This window comes from Vidua macroura, chromosome Z (assembly GCF_024509145.1).
Source record: "Vidua macroura isolate BioBank_ID:100142 chromosome Z, ASM2450914v1, whole genome shotgun sequence".
NCBI classification, from domain to species: Eukaryota; Metazoa; Chordata; class Aves; order Passeriformes; family Viduidae; genus Vidua; species Vidua macroura.
Genome location: NC_071611.1, coordinates 28,903,018 through 28,923,407, shown reverse-complemented (window position 1 = coordinate 28,923,407; position 20,390 = coordinate 28,903,018). Strand labels below are relative to the sequence as shown.

The 20,390-nt window shown below is 37.0% G+C and overlaps 1 protein-coding gene across 1 annotated transcript in view; it reads left to right on the top strand.

Moving 5' to 3' along the window:
* The window catches only part of MAST4 (microtubule associated serine/threonine kinase family member 4), a 292,007-nt gene that overhangs the window by 223,934 nt on the left and 47,683 nt on the right, over window positions 1-20,390 (top strand). The window contains exons 7-11 of the mRNA XM_054002715.1: window positions 4,758-4,827; window positions 8,592-8,670; window positions 14,687-14,844; window positions 16,024-16,099; window positions 17,513-17,722. Of these exons, the coding sequence (XP_053858690.1) occupies window positions 4,758-4,827; window positions 8,592-8,670; window positions 14,687-14,844; window positions 16,024-16,099; window positions 17,513-17,722 (593 nt within the window). The remainder of the gene's footprint in view (window positions 1-4,757; window positions 4,828-8,591; window positions 8,671-14,686; window positions 14,845-16,023; window positions 16,100-17,512; window positions 17,723-20,390) is intronic.

Sequence of the window (20,390 nt, the reverse complement as noted above, 5' to 3'; positions counted from 1 at the left end):
TGACAATTTATTCTCAAGAGGTCAAAACAACAAAAACAACATCACTGGCAACTTCAGAATATCAAAGATCTTGGGCAGAAGGTTTAGTGCAACATTCAGTCAGCATAGAACACTTCTCAAAGTGTTGACTTGACCCATTGAACTTAGCAAACACTAAGTATGATTGATTATAAGTTACTCAGAAATTCTAAGAAGAGGTAATTAGAAGAAGGAAAGGAGGGAAAGACAGAAAAGATACAGAAGAGCTCACATACAGTAACCAATCCCTGTGTTCCAGCAGTGTTCAGGCAGAACTTCCCCAAGGAGGTGCGGTCTTAGACAATGCAGTGGCCTCGTGTTCAGCCTTAAATACCCCTGGCCTTCCTGGGCCCTTTCCCTAGGTGGGATTTCCTGTCATTTGGCCAGTCAGGAGCTGGGTTAGGGGCTCCAGAGGGACACTGCCTCCACTGTGCCAAGGAGTGGCATCTCTGTAGGGCTGGGATACAGGCTCTAGGGGGCTGGGGATGTACAAAGCAGGGCCTTGTCAGGGTAAGGTCTGACCTGCCCCTTTCCTCAGCACACATGCATCCCAAAATGCCTGGAGACATCAGTCTTTCACAATGGGATTACATGATGCAATTCCCTAAAGCAAAATTAAAGTTCAAGAAGGTTTTACCTCCACTTGTAATCCTATTTCTAGTATTTTTCAGGCTTTTAGGTGGACATTGGTAGAGTGCTGGCTGTTCATACTCTGCACTCACTATGTCAGGGCTCACTGCTTGCATCAGGTAATTCTGTTTGAGAGATGTACTTTAGTTAGCAACATTGAAGCATAGTAATCAACAAAGCTGTTTGCACAATATATTTTAAGGGAAAGAAGGACTGTGCTTGTAAATAAATGAGGCCCTGTATGTGTTGAAGTATGGAAATGCTAAAAGCTGGGATATAAAGCAGGGTTCTGAATGTCAGATTTTGAAAGAAAACTGAAAGGAAAATAATACAGTATATCAATTACTCTGAGTGTAACATGTAGAATTACAAAAACAGATTTGCTAAAACTGTAAAACTGTACTCTGACAGTATATCAATTACTCTGCCTGTATAATATAGAATTACAAAAACAGGTTTGCTAAAACAAGACTTTTTATTTAGTCTTTCTTTTGGGTGCAGTAAATGGTTATGTAAATTTCAGAACATCTTCTACTACTTAAAGGACAGGAGAAGAAAATTTAAGTGGTAAGTTACATGCAGGTAGAAATTAAATCCTGTAAAAATAGCAATCTCAGTATTTAAGTAGTGGTTGGAACATGTAGAACTTTCTTGCAGATGCATTTAAGGATCATACCTATCATGCCATAGCTGAGGCAAGTTTTTCGCTAGTTTCAGATATAGTTAATCCAGGTTTTTAAATAGCCTGAGCTCCTTACATTAAAATAATGGCCTGAGCTCTTCACTTTTTGGAAAGCACCTGCAGAAGTATTCAGAATGATTCTACTGCCCTGCTGTATGTTCTGCTGATTGATGCTGTTTGTTATGGTAAGAAAGTCAGACCTGTAACTGCAGGTCTGTGATGTCTTGTGTATACTCAGTTCACAGTCGGGGTTCACCACCATGTAAACTGACATTTGTTGTATTGTTGTATTAATGGGGCACTGATGTACTGTGGTACTTTTAAAAAAAATTGAACTGGATTTGTCTTTTGATCCATCAGGAATTTGGGATAACAGTTACCATTAATCTGGTATTCTCTCTGTACTAACAGAAAATCATCGCATCTGCAACTCTTTGTTTTGCAGGTAGACAGCTATTAAAAATACATTAATAATATAGAGTGGCTGTAAATACGCTTTTTTGAAAAGATTAGAAACATCTTTCCTCAGTGGCAAAGACAAAGGATTTCTTGAAGCTACTTGCAAAACAATCACAGTTTAATTGTCTTGATATAGTTTTCTTAACAATAAGTGCTTTCAAAATGAGCCACCCTGTGTGTTGTTATGAAGCAGAGTATTGTTTTGGTATGTTGATTGCCTGTTCATTGTGTCTCCCAGAGGATGCTTGAGTTAATTATCTGATGTCTGACCACCAGTCCAGTTTACATTACTGAATCAGACACTTGGGCAGTAATCTCAGTCACATAGAGATACTATAGGACTAAAACATACAATACAAACAGATTTCAAATAACATCAGGCTTTGACTCATCAGCAAGCCCTGTGCATATGAACAGAGCATATGCACTGGCACTGGGTTTTATTTGAAAGTCTCCCAGGTATTGACTTGCAGATGGGTGGGTGAATGCCTTGATGGATGGAGGTCTCATGTAGGACTCTGCTTCCAACCTGTCTTGCTCCTCTGGAATACACCTTAAACCTGTATTACACTACCTGTTTCTCCAGTCATTAGGGGTTTGTATTCTCATTGTTTGTTTCCAGGTTTGTCTTGAGTTCTTACAACTTCTAGATAAACCTTCAGGATTCAGTATCCAAGTATTATGTGTGTGGCGTCATCAGTTTTGTTATTTTAAAAGCTGATTTGCTATTGAAAGTAATGCTTACAAGTTGATTTTCCTAATAACAGGATCTGATGCTCTTCCTGAGTAAGACTTCAACTTCTTAAGGTTTTGTCTGTAAGGAAGTGATCTATGTTGGTTCTAGCAACAGAATTTGAAGCATTGTGACTCCACAAATCCAAGTCCACACTGATAGCTAGAAAAATATGATTAAATAATGCAGCAATTTTATTCTTTATGAAGTTTTTGTGTATATTTTAACTCATGGACAATGAGGTATGTCCTTGATGCGTGTTAAAAATATGTTTATATCCATATATAACTTCAGCTAGGAAAAAAAAAAGAAGAAATGGTTTACAAAGCCACATATTCTGATTTGTAAAATGGTTTCCAGTCAAAAGCTGTTTGTCTCACTATGTTAAGGCTAATTCTGTGCTCTTCTGTCAGAGTTCAGGGTAGCTTCTTTGTCTTTTTTACTTATCTAAGCCACAACACACTCCAGATTACAGCTGATTTTTTTCTAGTGCAGCAGTTGTGACCGTGTTTTATCTGCACAGTGTTATATTTTTTTTTTAGCTTATCTTTGTTAAATAATTTCTGGTAGCAGAAAAAGAAATCCAGTTAGCTGTTAAATTGAATGAACTGTTGCTCTCAGTAATTTGGTGTTACAGTTGATGCAGGGTAAGAATAAATTTTTTTAGTCCCCAAGTAAAGATGGGCTTCAGATTCCCTCTGCTCCAGCCCATTCAGAGAATGAAAATCCTTGCCACCTTGAAATTATTGAGGCCCTCAGCAGTGTCTGAAGGGTAATGAAGAAGCTGGGGTCTTAAGGGGATGCAGAGAATGTAGGAAAGACATAATTCTGCCGTGATAGATTAATGGGAAAAAAAACCAAAAACTTGGGGGTATTGGCCAGTGAGAGTGGAATGTGTATCTCTTGAGGCTGTGGAAAGAGCAGCTGCAAAATCAGCTCAGCACAGCTCAAAAAGCATCTTGCATCTGCTTCTAGACAAAAAAGGAGGGGGGGTAGTGTAGAGATGTGTGTTGATAGCTGTGTTTGCTACCTAATCACTCAATGATTATGCTTTCCCATATAGAATTAATGCTATCTGTTATGGGCATCACTGTGGTAAATGCAATGTTAATTCAAACATTTGAATAACAGTCAAGGCCACTTCACGCCCTTTAAGGACTCCATTTTTTGTGCTGGCCTTTTCACACATAGGTAGTAATTTTCCCCTCAAAAATTTCATGTTGTTTCTAGCTGGCTACATAGGAGCTATTTTTTTATCAATTGCTTTTGTTACAGTCTCATTTATGTCCAAAAATAAAATGCTACAACAAATGCACTGCTTTTTGTCTATTTTCTTGTATTGCTGCTACAGTCATTTTAAAGAAAAGTTTAAGGAAAGATTGATTGTTAGATGTGTGCCACTACTACTTTAAATTGGATCCTTTTAGCTTGTTGGGGAGGGATTGTTTGGTTTTTTTATTTGGGGTTTGGGTGTTTTGTGTGTGTTTGGGGGGTTATTTTGTAGGTTTTTTGGGTTATTTTAGAGGTAATTTTTATTCCTTCTAAAGGAAGGAATACAGTTGCTTCTCTAATTGTATGGGCTGAGGGGTGGAGGTGGCAGAAGCAGCTCTCAGCAGCTGCTGCCTTTCTGCACTTATGCTGGTCCACAGGGGGTCAGGTGTTCTATTAGGAAGGAGTAACAAACCCCAAAGTTGAAACCTATTCACAAAATGCAGTTAAGGGTAAAAAAGTTCAGTTCAGTTCTGCTTGTTTGTTTTGGAGATAGAAAAAATGAGCAGTGAAAAAAAAAAATGGCAAGGAAGCCTGTGGAAATGCTGTAGAGATTTCGTATATGAAGTCTAAATCTGTTTTATAATGATCTTTCTTTCATTATTTTGTATGATATTGTAAAAAACCAATCTTCCTTTGTGACATTAAAAACCTGTTCTTTCAAGATAATGTACTGGTTTCTTTAAACATTAATTATCAAATTGTTTTAGAATTTTCAAATTAAAATGCTGAGTGAACGGTTCTCTTATGAGTTACAAAATCCAGTCACTAAAATTCAGTATAAATTAAACTAGTCAAAATAAGATTCTGTTTCAGAATTTTTTTTCAGAGAAACTATGAAAAAAAAATTCTGGAATTAATTTCTAACCCACTGGAAATACATGCATTAGTATGTCTGAATGTTTTTAATGGCTTCTCTTCACCCCACCATCTAAAAATAATTTTTTTGTGTATCATCTCCAACAGGAAACAGTCCTCAAGACAGCCCTAGGAATTTCTCTCCCAGTGCCTCAGCCCACTTTTCTTTTGCACGAAGGTAAGAAAGAGCTTTTTTGTAGTATTCAATACACATTTTGCATCGAGGAAATGTTGTTGTATGCAGATACAAAAGATGATTGCAAATACATCTGTCAGGTCTGTCACTTAGAATAATAAATACTGCTCATTAATGTAAACCATTTTAAACCTCAGCGGCAACAAACTACTGAATGTGCGATGCAATGTGAGCATATATTTTTGAATTAAAAAAAAATAGATTAATGATTTAGTTGTAATGAATCTGATTCAGACATTACTGTCTTAGCTACTGAGATGTGGGAAAATTTTAAATTACTTGAAGGATTCTTCCTATATTTTTTTAATGATATAAGAAGTGCATTGCTTATAAGATCACTCTAATACAGGTCCTGATTTTACTGAACAGCAATTCCATTACCATACCTTGAATATCTGTCATTGACCTGTTTCAATATATGTACCAACGTCTGTGAGACAGTAAGCATTGTCACAGGAGTGTTGTGAGGATTAAGTAATGTTAGTAGAATTTTTGAAGATCTAAAGTGAATTTGAAGTGATCTATGAAGTAAATTATTATTAAATGAACCATAACCAAAGTTGATAGCATATCGTGGGAGACTGCCTGTTTGTGCCAGTGTGGTTCCCCATTACTTAACACATTGTCACCCTGCTGCAAATAACACGTTCATTAACTCCTATGTCTGTGAAGGTAGGCAGAGTTCATATGTTTAGCCAGGAGTGTATATATATATATAAAACGAAATTGGAATGCTTAAGCAGTGTCAGGCATGTAACTGATGAGTTTGCACTGAGCTATAACTTGCCTGTAAAGTATTAGTTACTTAATTTTTTAGATCAGTAAAGTAGCACACAAAAATTCTCAAAAGTAAATGCAAACAAATGGCTTAACTGTTTGTTTAAAGCTGTGAAGGGGGGAAAACTTGCATAATTTTTTAATCTGAATCTAGTTAATTTTTGGCAGTAGATCTTATCAATCTTTCTAATAGCTTGTGATGCTGCTTTTTAAATTATCTTAAGAAGGTTGAGTATTTCTTTTGAATTTACTTCCTCTTGATAGTTTTCCTTTTGTCAGAGATACTATCTCTTCAGAGACTACATTTGTTTGTGAGCGTATTTTTAGAAAGATTCATTAGCTCCAGAAATAGATTATAGTGGAAAAAGCAGATGTGAAAGATCAAGCATTGCTTAGAAATGCAGCGGCCGGGACATAGTTTTCCTTCCACACCCATAATCAACAGAAAGTTTAAAACATTTTACTTTTGCAAACCTTAAAATTCAGAATTAACTAAAAAAAAAAAAGATTTGTTTTCAGTGTTTCATTTGGATTTTCATCTCTCTAGAGCCTTGTAATGAGCTTTAAATAGATTATTTAACTGAAGGAAATTTCTCTGATTGAAAAATATCTCACCACTTCAGTGGGATTCAAGAAATACTTAGAGCAATTTTCTGTGGAAACTGATTTTGTTCTGTGTTTATATTGAAAATACATGATGGCAATAAAATTTAAAACTGCATTAATACAACTTTTTTCCTTATGAATTTGGTATGTCTGTTGTGGTTGTTTTCATGTAAGTTGTGATAGGATGAATTTTCATAGTAAAATGCACTGTGGTTAATGAAAGCAGACTTCTGACTTTATGCCTTTTCTGTTATATTTTGTATATTTAATAGGTATACAAAGGAAGGGAAGGACAAGGGTGATAGAGCAGGTTGAAGAAGCAGGGGCAGAGGTGTAGGGGTATGGATACTCCTTTTTTTATCCACTACCACCCAGTCAATGGGACAGCGTGAGGAAGGGAGAGAGAGGCAAAGGAAACTATTTGAAGCCTTCTGTGAAGCTGCTTCCTTAGTGTAGCCACTTCTCATCAGGTGCTGGCCATGCCATGCAGCAGCTGCAGCAAAGGGAGCTGCCTCAGGGAGGTGGCCCTGTGCTGTGCTTCCAGCCGGTGGGCAGAGCTGGAGGTAGCCTTCCCCAGCGCCTTGGAACCAAGCTGGAGAGTCACCATCCTCTGCCCATGTCTGGTGGGGTGATCAGTGCCCAGACATAGCCTGTGCCACTGGAAGTCAGCACTTCTATTGTATATACAAGTCCAGCATCTATGAACCTGTGGGTAGGTGACAGACTGCCTTTTCTGGAGCTTCTAGAAAGTGAGTAAAGCTGTACTTAGGACAGAAGCAAGTGGTGTATCAAGAATCCAGGGGAAAATGCTGTAGGGGCTTTTTTCCCATAATCTCTTATGAATGCCTCCTGTTCACCCATGTTTGCCTCCCAGGTAACTTTCTGTGGTAGCTTATCTGTACCCTTGACGGGCTTTCTGTGTGATTCAAGTACCCTGTTCACTGTGAGTTATTCAATTGAGAAACACTTTCTTTCTCACAGATGCAGAATACATGGGTCTCACCCATGTTTAAGTACTGCCTAAATTCTTTCAGTTGTGAACAGCGAAGCCAAATGAAGAGAAAACTACTTTTAGAATGATGCTTTCATCTGGAGGTATCTCTTACATACCTGGGTGAAGAAGAGAATGTTAAAGAATGAATTAAGAACAAGATTATGGCAGAGGTGGAAGTTTTTTCCAGAGTTCAGTATTTGACATAATTAGCAGTCTCTAGCACATGTGCTTTTCATATTTTAATACTAATAATGTACTGTAGTTCCTTTTCTTAAGCTTTATGTATACAATGTCTCAGAGTTTTGATTATAGTTTGTAGATGAATAAGTGGATGTATTGGAAAGAAGCAAGGGGCTTTTTTTAGACTATTAGCTTGAAGGAAGGGACCTCTTAAACATCTGCATCAATAGGTTTAAGATTCCTGATTTGACGTGATTCAGTTCTTCAAAAATACACTTCAATTAATCTACAGTTCTTCAGAATTTCACTTTTTCTGTTCATCAGACTTGGGAGATGATCTTTGTAAAACAGGTCTTCAGTTCTCCTTTCCATGCTGTCATACTGTTTGTTAATAAAATGTTGGCCTGTTTTGTTATTTATATATTATTTTGCCTTTTTTTAAACACATTTGATTCAATTGTATTGCAGTCATGCGCATCGAAATGACAGGTAAATTCTACCTTCTCAAAAATCCACTTAGTTGGTTTTTTGTTTGCCACTTTGAATGTTGAAGTTCCATGTCGTCTTTGCGTAGATCATCTCAGACAATGAAGAACATATATCAGGCTTTGGTTATAATCTGTATTTTATTTTTTTAGTCTGAGTGAGCATGATTTTTTTCTGAGGATTTGTTTTTCCTGATTCATGTATGTAACATTTAACATTTAGGCTTGGTTTTACCTAATCATTAGCCTGCTAGTTGCTGATATCCTCTGCTGATGCCACTGAAGAGTGCACTGCCTTTTTGTCTCAATTAGACTGTGATGGTTATTGTGTGGGTCAGAGCACAGTGGGTCTGCATTTGTTCACAAAATTTTTAACTTGCTTCTCATTAATTTTCATGTGATGGACCTAAAAGTTGTGAGCTTCTTGTTCATTTCTGTTTGTATTAGATACCAATTCTGTGGAGCTGTTCATTCTCTTTGTGGTGGTTTTATCTCATAGATTTTTAACTATAAAGAAAACCACAATAAAAATAATTAATCCTTGGTTGTTTACTGTGGTGCTCTGTGGAAGTGTACTGGTTGTTAAAACCCCTATTTGTATCATGCTTTTGGGATGCAATTTTACACAGTAATACTTCAACAGATGTTACTGCATTAGGATACTGCAGTGTTCATGTGACTAACCTCCGTTTCATAACTTCCAGGACTGATGGTCGCCGCTGGTCTTTGGCTTCTCTCCCTTCTTCTGGCTATGGTACAAATACACCCAGCTCAACTGTTTCTGTAAGTATCTGTTTGGCTGTGCTGATAGATGTCTTTTGCATGCTTTAGCTTCTCAAATGTAGCATGCTTCTCTTGGGAGAAGACAGTGTAGGTTTTGTTGTGTTTGATAGACTTAGAACTAACATGTGATAGGAAACTTTTTGGTAGTGAATAGTGTTCAACTGCCCCCTTTTGATCTGCCTTATTTTAATCATATAATAGTTAGGTATCAAGTCTTAACTGAGGCTGCCTTGATGACAGGAAGAAAGAGAAACTGTCTATGGCAGGATTGATCTGTCCTGGGTTAGACCGCTGTTTTAGGATGAGATGAATCACACATTAGCCTTTTTTTTGCTTTGGCAATTGTGAGATGTTAGTGCATGATAATAGGTTAGATACCTAGCCTTTTAGATGGCTGTAGTCAGAATAAAATGAATCCTTTGGGATGCATAATAGAATAAGTTTAACTTAATAACTTTTACCTTTCAGACCAGGTGTTTCAGTGCGATTGTGGTGGTTTAAAAAAACAGCTGGGAATTAAACTCAATATAGGCCACCCCCATTTTCCCCACCCCGCTCCAGTGAAAGAGGGATAAAGGCAGAGACTATGGGTTGAGATAACTACAGCAGAGACTAGGGGTTGTGGTAACAGAAAACCAACAGCTAAAGAGTAGGAAATGCACAGTAATGGCAACAATATTAATAACAAAATTTACAAAATAGAAGGTGCTTTACACACAAAAGATGTTCAGCACCTCAGCTCAGTTCTGTGTGGCTGATGAGACAAAGACAAGATGGCATTTACTCTTCATGGCTTGTGTTCCCCATCCCTGAGGCCAGAAAAAGAAACAATGAGGGACAAATCCCCAAAAAAGCTGGGTTGTCCATGTCTTGCTGTCTGTTGTCAGACTGCTGGGCTCAGCTGTGGTTGTCAGTATTCAGCTGGGTTCGGCTCAGCTCCCCTCGGGCTTGCTTCTGCCAATCTTGTGTCAGCCCCTGCCATACCTGTACATCTCATATGCCGCAGCAGTGCCTTGGATCCTGCTCCAGGACTTGGGAGGTGGCCATGGGAGAAATACCAGCCTCTACTTTGTGCATCTGCACATCTCTGTACTGGAGAGGAGCGACTGTCTCATGTTACAACCTAGAGCAAAGCTCTTGGTTGTGGTAGTCACACCTGAGAGACTGTGGAGAAAGTCTGCTTTGGAAATAGCAAATTGTGTTGACATTTTGACAGAGTGGAACTGACTTTCACTGCAGTGGAAGGCTTGGTCTGTGTAGATCCAACTATGGCTCTTCAATGTTTTATGCCTTAAATGCCTATAAAAGGTGTTTTACCTTTTATGAATAGCACATTTTACTGAATGGGTAATAACTGATTTTTTTAAGCAGTGTCTTTGACAATTAAAGTAGGCTTTATCTTCCTACTTCTAGTGGGTTTGTTCAGTTTCTCATGTGAAACAATTGAGTTCTACATTCTGTACAATGATGAAATGCGACCATTTTGTGTTATGATCAACTTTTATTTTATTTTTGTCCACAAAGACTTCTGGAAGGACAATTCTATCTGTCTTAAACCATGTTGAGTAATTTTGTGTATCTTAAGAACTTGTTCTATAAAGCACTAATTTTGAACTCTGCTTTCTTTTCTGTGTAGCTGTTACTTTTACCAAGTAAATTCCTTGGTTTCACATTAATTCTGTAAGCAGTTTTCATTAGGGCATGTTTGTATACCTCTTACTGGAACTAGATCAGATATGCTGTGCTCTTCACCTAAAATATATTGACATAAAGGAGTTTATATCAAATAAAAGAATTGCCATAGAAACACTGGACCTGTTGCAAGAAACAGACTTGTGCTAGAAAGGAGATTAAAAACTGTGTCAAAACCAGATCAAAATTGTTTTAATTTTCTGTTCATATTCATTTCTTTGATATCTTCAGTTTTAAAATGGTAATTCTAATTAATATACTTTCTTCCCCACTTAAGTTCACTTAAGCTGCTGTAGGCATCCTGGAATGTGGAGCAGTTTTACATGGTGTTTGCATATGTTGTCCATACATTTATAGACTTAGATGTCTTAACTTCTGTAATACATCATTGTTGACCTACCCCATAATTACTTCTGACTAGAATATATAAATAATAACATACTTATATGTATTCCCTACCACTGAGTAAACAGTTTCTTACTTGTGGAAATAAATCTGTTTTTCCAATAAATACATTTTAATTTTGTTGAAGAAAGCAATGGTAAAGAATTCATGCCATAAATATCAATGGTGTCCCACCATTAAGAGTAAGGGATCACCCAAGATTGGTAAATATCTGTGGTTGAAAGAAATTACAGAAGTCAAATGAACCACAAAAATTCACTAAGTTTTATTTGTAAATTACACACTTGGCATAGAAATTAGTACATTAGTCTCTGACCTGCTGTATAAGCATGTCAGTGGGTTTTGCATAAAGGGGTGGGGTGGGAAGGAAAGAAAAAAAGAGGAAAAAAAGGGGGATTGAGAGGGGGGGAGGAAGAGATCACCAGTACTGGTTCCAGCATTAGTCCAGCTGCTGGGATATCTTAGGATCCTGGGGATGCCTGAGGCTTGTGTGGGGGGGGTACCGTTTTATAGAGAAGCTGTTGCCCCCCTGAAGGTGGGTTTCTCATTTTCTATGCAAATTAGTGGTCACTCACATGCCAGTCTTCCAGGTCCTTGTGGAAATGGGTCAGAGGCCTTCAGGAATCTTTGGCAGTCTTGATTCCCCCCTGGTCTACAGTCTGTGCCTGCTTCTCCACCTCATTTCTCTGTTTGTGCTGTACTGAGCTGTGCTTATCTCCAGGAGGTAGATCAAAGACCTTTGTCCCAGAAAAGTGCTGTCCTACCTCCATATGGCCCCTTGTCCAGTCACATCTTGTTCTTTCTCACAGCATGTTACTGCCAACAGTCCTTGGCTGTTGTTACCTAAAGTCCTTGGTGCCACAGCCACCCTGCTACTGATGTTGGAGACAAACACATTAGCCTTTATTGTCTTGCCTTCTGCAGCATCTCATGGTTTGTTTTCCCAAGAATTTGCTACTGCTTTTAAGCCCTGCAAAAGCACTTGGATAGTCTTTGAATTCTAAGTCTAGTGACTATTTCTTCACTTCTTAGAGATGTTTTTCACTTTCTTCTTTTACCCCTTGGATGATATATGTGAATCACAAAACCAAAACTAGAACTGTACCCATCTAATTGATTTCATGTACTTTTTCAGAATCTGAAAGAGCTAGCACAGTTCAGCCTTCTCCTCCACATTATTACTTATTCTTAGAGGAAATGAGAGACCAGCTCATACAACACTGTAAATGTACATTTGGAGCACTTCCTTTTCAGTGATGAATAAATAAAATTCACATTAATCTAGCCATGTATCAACCAGTGAGCAGAGAGAGTTTTTACACATAGCAATAGAACACAAGTCTGTTCTTCACAAGTAAGTGAAAGTCATAGTAGGGGCCAAAGTGTCTGTAAGTTATCACAGTTATGCTGAGGTGAGTGTAGTTCGCCATTTGTTACCCTATTTTTTTGTTTGTTTGTTTTTTAATATTGAAAGTGATGGGATGGATAGAATTGCCTATTTAATGGAAGGTCATGGGTTTAGAAGTGGTGCAAGTACCACATATACTGGTTATCACAACAAAATCAAAATTAAAGTACCTTCTGCTTGATTATTCAGTTGAAAAGAAGCTGTTGGTGTATCTTATTCTAGCACAATAGCATCAAATCTTGGCAGTTAGAAAATGCAGTTGAGATGATTGTGTCTTCTAGGAGAGCAAGCCTTATAAAAGTGATGAACTGAGACGTGCTGCATATTTTTCAAACCTGCATTTCTGTTTCATAAGAACATTTGCATTTCCATAATACACTACAGTTGAACATATTAAAAATATTTTAACTCTTGTGTGATTTTAGAGCATTAATGTAGAATGCCAGGAGAACTATTACATTTAAGAATTTTGCTGTAAGAATTTGGATTTGTACTGGAATAAGAATTTGGATCACCATAAAAATGTACTTTGTGCCTGTGATGGTCCTGATAAAACTGAGAGTGGTTTGCATTAGGAAGATCCTCACTTCAGTCATGATCCTCACTAAACTCTGTGGCACCTTATATGACTTATTTTCCCACTGATCTTCCCATAATCCCCCAAAACCAAAGAGATAGAGAATGATTTTAGAGGAATAGCCACATGTGATGCTTTGTATTGGGAAATTCTCCTGTGCTAGAGTATCTTTTATTTTACGGAGTATGGCTGTGGGATATATGCTGTGAGGTTAACTGCAACTAGCTGCTATAGTGTGAGATAAGAAAGAACTTACCTTATCATGGTGTATGCTGAATTATGCATGGTAATGTGCAAGGCAGGATTTCATGCATGAGTTACTGTAAATCAACAAGTTACTACCTATTCGATGAACTGTGGTAAATTCTCAGTGTTCATGCCTCTTAGCCCGCAGCAAAGCAAGGCTACACAGTCTTGCAAACTTCAGCTTGTTCTGATGTGGTGTGGCATTCCCATGTCCTTCTTAGCATTTTCTGCCCGTGGGTTTTATTCTTTTTTGCTTTTAGGAGATGACTTCATGAGATCTAGTGTGATAAGAAAACTTTTCTTTTGCTTCTAAGAGTTACAATATCATCCTTTACCACACAAGTTGCCAGAAGATTAAAAAGACTTCCTAATTTCTATACTTAACATCCCGGTTGTTTTCAGCTGATCTTAGCAATGCAGGGGCAGTATTTGTACAGTACGAAAGTTTGTTGATTTCCCTTGCTAGAAATGATGTAACAAAGAAACTCTTTACTGTGTTTGCCTCCATTAAAAGAGCACCCAGGCAGGGGCCTTGCTGTTCAATGGGAGAAGTCACATAAGCAGTAATGGGCACGTGTAAATTGATACACAAAAGAAATTAATTTTATTGAGAAATCCAGCTGGAGACTGAAGAGTTCCAGAAAGATACTCAAGTTTTTCAACTTCTTCCCTTCAATGGGTAAAATATAGGGAATGTCTGCATGATACTAAGCAGCTTTGTGCAGTTGCACAAGAATATTTATGAATTGGCTAACTTGGAAACTGATTTTGGTACCAGAAACAGCAGAACATTTTTCTGTTTGTCAATCCATGTTAGCAAGGCTGTTTGCTAATGATTTTAACTATGTACGTATTCTTTAAAAAGGGTACCAGATCCAGGTTCATGGAAAAGTTCAAAGTTCTACCTCCGAGATCTAATGTGGCTCAGGTAGAGCTGCATAAAAACCCTTAAAATACACAGTATGGTCATTTGCACTGCTTATGTAATGCAGCTCTGTACATGAAATGTTGCAAGGGTGGTTATCGTGGTAGTACTGCCATTTTCATACCTTCTGTATCTTCCAGTTTTATACTAAATGGATGGTTTTAGTGTAATTCTTTTCACTTTTTGTCCGCCTTATAACTGGTCTTGGTAAAAGTATTGAGTTCTCTCTCTCTATTTTCAGTGTACAGTTTTTTAAAAGATATTAGTGTATTTGTTTTTTCAGCAAAATTTTAGCTAGTATTTAATTTTATTTTTAAGAGTGTTAGTAATGTCTTAAATACGGACAATGAAGTATCTTTATTATGAAGATTTACAATTAGCACTGTGACAATAAGATGTACTTTACAGTTACCATACTTAGGCTGTCCTATTCCAATAATTAATTTTCAGCAGACTCCATTTTAGCTATTCTTATGTATCATTGACATCAGACATCACCTTTGCATTAGGAAATTTAAATTTTTGAAATGCAGTATGTCTTCTGGAACTGAAGCGGTTCTTTTTTTTTAATATTTATACTTAGCTCATGAGTTGGAGAGTAATTATTTATTTTCTTCTTTAAATTGGTAGTCAGGCACAAGAAACAGTAACTATAATTTTTAACTTAAATTACATTATTCATTATTCATGAGTACCAAATATGGTATTGAAAATGGCCTTTTTTCACTCTGATGGAAGCTTGTGTTTTCTTGTGCTCTTGCAGTCATCCTGCTCATCCCAAGAGAAGCTACACCAGTTACCATACCAACCAACACCTGATGAGCTACATTTTTTGTCTAAACATTTCTGTACCACTGAGAGCATTGCCAGTGATAATAGGTGCAGGACGACTGCAATGCGCCCTCGGTCCCGAAGTCTCAGGTGAGTTTGTCTATCTGAAAACTGGGTTGGATCTAAATTCACATATTGTGGAGAGCATCATGGTGTTTTACATTGGGGATGTATACTGGTTTTGAAATGGCTGAAATACATATGTAACTGAGGCTGAATGAAGAATAGTCCTTTAAATATTTGCTCTGGTTTTGGTCATGACTTACTTCAGTGGTAAATATTGTTAAGATAGGTCTTAATGCGAAGGCAACTAACCTGCAGAGACTGTCTTGATGGCTTAGTCATTAATGATATAAGTGTAGTGTTCCTTTTCTGAATCTATGTACCTGATCTGTTCTCAGTAGTAGCCTGTGAATGTCTGTAACAGACTGCCTGTATCAGTTCAAGGACTAACTGTTGTGATATCCGTGACAAAGTTTAGTGTTCAGTTTTGATCTTTAGGAATACCAGAAGCCAGATTTAGATTCACAGAATGATTTAAGTTGGAAGGGACCTTAAAGATTATCTCGTTTCAACCCCCCTGCTGTGGGCAGGGACATTTCCACTAGACCAGACAGATTGCATGGACCAGAATCACCAACACAGGAAATCTGTATTGAAATTTTTTTAAAGGGCTTTATAGTGGACAGTGAGGCTTGTGCTTTTTTTTTTACAGGCACAGTGCTCCAGCTGTGTTTGACATGTGCATATATATGACATTATTTGTAGGAAGTTACTGCCTTTATCTGCTGGTCAGATTGAAAATAGATTGTTTTGATATATTTTTTCAAATTATCCATTTAGAAAAACAAACTAAACTCAAACAAGCTCATTTTGTACTTCTTCACTTGCAGCTACCAGAGTTCTTGGTCAGATCTTGCTATTTTGGTTGTATCTAATCTTCAAAGGTACAGGTATAAGACCAGTTAAAAAGATCTCTGTTGCCTTTCTGAGGAAAAGATAATGTTCACAAAGCTTCATCTGCCTTGAAATACAGGTACAAACCAGGAGAATAAAATGGTTAGCAGTTAGATGTCAAGTACATTAACTAATCATGAGAACTTGAAGAGAAGTAGCAGAAAAGAACCAAGTGTACTATTGATTGCAGACTGTACCTTTCCTGTGAAGTCTGTGCTGACTTTTTGTTGCAAATAAATCATACAGAAATATAAGAACTAACTGTAGTTCATGCTGGGACAAATGTAAAGGGATAATTTGCTTTGCTTGCAGCCCTGGACGTTCTCCTGCTTGCTGTGACAATGAAATAATTATGATGAACCATGTCTACAAAGAAAGGTTCCCAAAGGTAATGAATTATATTTAAGATACCCAGTATCTAAATTGTTAAGCAACATAGGTTCTAAGTAAGTGGTGCTTTTGTAATGGGAAGTAATGATCCAGCCCTGTAATGGCTTCCATTAAGCATCACTGAGCTGTTACTGCAATGATAAAATCACAATAAAGAAAACTCTGGCTGAGAACTGGACGTTCATTTGTCAATGCTGCCAAACTGGTTTTGAAATTAATCATGCTGGTAAAATACTCTTCTGATTGGAATTTGATGATACATTGGATTTCAATAGGTGGTGTACTTGGGCAAATGCATACTGCATTAGTAAATCAAAACTAGTTTCCAGTGCTAAGTCTTGAGAAGCATCTGTTGTGATATAACAGCAGATCCTTTGGTTAGTGCCATTTCTTCATTTTCCGAAGCACTTGCTATATACTTTACATACATGTATATGCATTGTATGCACTGATCTAATGCACTTAATAAGATCAGTACACAGATGTGGGAGTTTCACTGTGAGATAGGAAGACATTTTGCTCTCCTGTCCAGAGATCTTGAGACACAGATGAGTTCCTAGTGTGTGCAGCTTGAAGCTCTGTACTCTTGGTCGTTCCTAGGATTTTGGTTACCCCTGGAAAATAAAACAAGGTACTGTTCCTAAAACTTGAGATGAAAAGGGAGGAACTTCTTGCATTTCTTCATATAAATATGAAGAAGGATCTGTCAAGATTTGCAGAGTAATTGAGCAATGATATGAAGTGTGAAGAACTCACTCATCTTACTGTTTGAGATATGAACTAAGATGTGTGGGATTACTATATAATAATAATAATGATGCAAGGGGTCTTTTTTAAGCATCTGCAGTTCTGTGAGAACCACACAGTTGGTTCTGTAAAACAAATGCATCTGGGAACCTGCAGACACGTTTGGCAGGGCCTGTGAGCCTGTGGTGCTTTTAATTAGTCAAATGAGCCCCATTCAAACTCTGCTCAGTGAAATATTTTTGTGGAATAACCTCTGTGAAAGTAGTGATTATATTCTGCTGTCTAGTATCTGCACTTTTAGCAGAAAAAAAGTGGACCCCTATGAGTTCTCTTTTTTTCTTTTTTATGTATTTCTACTTTGGCTTTGACTTAAAAGCTTTTTAGTTCTGTTAGTGATTATCACAAGATTAGCACACAGTTGATCACCATTGGCAGACAAAGTGGGAAACCGTAGTAGAACAACAGGGCTCTTGCTTTTCTGTACTGGTCATGTGGGGAAATGTCATCTGTCACTTTGCCTTTGTGTACTTGCCTTCTGGCTTCAGTCATTTCATGCATTCCAGCTAGGTAAATTCTTAGGCAGTATAGAAATGTTCTAGAGTCAGAAAGGCTGTTAGCTTCATGTAGAGCTGATTTAATGTGTTGAACAACTACTTTTCTTTAGGCCACAGCTCAGATGGAAGAGAAGCTTCAGGACATTATAACAAATCATTCTCCAGAGAACACCCTTCCTCTGGCAGATGGAGTGCTCAGTTTTACCCACCATCAGATCACAGAACTGGCTCGAGATTGTTTGGATAAATCTCACCAGGGCCTCATCACATCACGATACTTCCTTGAATTACAGCAGAAGTTAGACAAATTGCTACAGGAGGTATGATCCATGAGACTGATGAGTGTTTGCCTGAAAAATTGTTTAAATCTGTTTGCCTGAGAGTTTTCTTGAACATTGTCTTGAATTACAACTGTTTATTCAAGTACTTGTCAAAGTCGTATTCTTAAGATGTCTACATAATGACTTCTACGAAAACCATAAGGCACCCTGGCATTTTGGTCTAGTATAGATGGGTTGTAAAGATTCCAGAAACAACAGCATTATGTCCTGCAGTGCAAGTTGTAGATTGTTTACAAAAGTGTGTGCCTAAGGCCCAGACAGGGCTGGCTATTCCATTTACTTTAAATAAAAGAGGTAACATACACACTTCCTTTTATCAACCCTACTGTGTTGAGAAAGCAGACAGCAACCTTTAGCTTTCCATTAGTGAGAGATTATTTATTATTTAATTATTTGCAACATTCCTCTCATAGCCAAAATGTTAACAGCAAATATGTCTTTTCTAAATGTGTTGAAACTTCCATAGAATAATCAGCTAAATTAATTAAGAAGAACTTGAAATTTGACAAACATGCTGTTACATAAGTTTCTGTGGTTTGTTAATGTATGATTTTCAAAATAATGAGTGCAACATGTAATGCACTCATTTATTTGTGTGGGATTTGATAGTATGTTATGAGTCAAAATTAACCTGATAGAGCAGCAGATTTGAAATTAATTCGAAATTCTTTCCAGCTGATATCTTAAGATGCCATGCCTTCTCAATTTGTCTTTTGCTTTCTTTTAAATACACAAGCAGTTATGGTTGAGTTTTTGTGGGTGATTTTTTTTTTGTTTTTGTTTTTTTTTTTTTTGTTTTTTTTTTTGTTTGTTTGTTTTGTGGGGGTTTTTGTGTGTGGTTTTTTTTTGGTGTTTTGTTTTTTTGTTGTTGTGGGGAGGTTTTTTTTTTGTTTGTTTGGATTTGTTGTTGTTTTCTTGGTTTTTGTTTTTCCTATGCTTCTTTTTTGTTAATTTCTATTCAGTAAATAGGATTTCTGGCACTCTACTGTTTTTTAAACTTTTTCTCTTCATACAGAAAAACAATATTTAAGACATCAGTAAATTTATTCTGGATTGTTGAAACACTATTTTTTAAACACTGAAAATACTTAAATACTTAGAGTTTGCTTACTACTCAAGAGGAAGTTTTGAACCAGTAACCTTCTTATGAAATGATCATAGTTCTGCCATGCCAAAGTGCAGGCAGAATTGGCCAGTTTATAATGTCAGAATACCAGAAAATACGTCTAAGCCAGGATTTGCTGAACCACTGTTAACACTGTCGACATAATATACCTTATATAACAATATATACCTTGACAATATATACCTTAAAATGGCTACACATTAAGTAGAGTTTAGAGTATGTGTTCACTAACACTTCTCCCAAAACCTGCTAAAAAAACATGCCACCACAATATTCTTCAACGGGCATATAAAGCACTGTTCAAAAAAAATCACCAAGCCACTCATTTTGTCATAATCTCTGAAGTAATAGTTCATAATGAATGAAAAAGATTCCTGTTCTGCAAAGACATTATGCCTCAAAAAATTCAGTCTTAACTTCTAAGTGCACTGCTTGCTTCTTGTTAATAGCATGCTATGACAGTATGAAAACATTTTCTTTGCACAACTTTGTTATGGGCACTTAGTTTTGCTTTGGTTTCATGTGATTCATTTGTTGTTAATTCCCAGCTGCAGTCTTCAATAGAAAGCTGCATTTCCTGCTGCTCCTTGGCACTGTGCAGTTCCTTTAACTAGGGGAAGACCCTTGAGGTCAAAGCAGCTTGGTTCAGCCAGAAGTTTTGGAATTTTAAGGTCAAGTGGACCTGAATGCTTTCCTGTTTCATCCTCCTTAAATGTAATATATATTGAATCTTTTGTTTACTTAGGCACCTGAGTGTTCATAAAACTCTACAAAGGTGCTTTAAGTTTTGTTAGTGGTTAAAATAGGCAGGTGTTTTTTGCAAAAGAGTTTTATTTGGGCTCAGCTGATAATGTTTAGAATTATGCTTCTGTCCAGTTAAGGTTCTTTTGAAACCTGTTGCAGACAGCTAGATGATATTTGTGCCATTTCCTTTTTTTCCTTTTTTAAACTCTACAAATTAATTCCTCTCATATATTTGGTGATTTTTAAAATTGTGGTACTTACACTAAGAGCAGTATGCATAGCTTCCTATTTTCATAGAGTTTTTTTCAAAAACGTAATGTGTTATAGGAAAAGTACTTATTGGTCCGTAGTAATAATTTGTGTTAGTTTCTTAATTGTCTTTGTGGTTTTGAATAAGCAAGAGATGCTGAGAAACTTAAGTTTGTGAGTTCTACTGTTCCGAGCAAGGAAATGCTTTGATATTTAAAGCAAGGGCTATTAGTACATTCTAATCAGAAGGAGAATTATACAGTTTCTTTGCATTCACTAGCATCCTTAAATAATGTAAATTGTTCTTAGAGGGAAAGATTTAAAAGAAGCTTGAAATGCAGCTCAGACCATTGTGCAGATGTTGTCAAATCTTTTAGAAGTACATTTTCTGTATATATTCTTCTATAGCACTGTAGCACTTCCCCCTTTCTTTTGTAATCTTTTTAGAACTCAGTTTTTCATTGTACCTTTAGATGAAGCCTCTCTGCAAGTACAGGTTTTTTATATGTATATATGCATATAAATTGT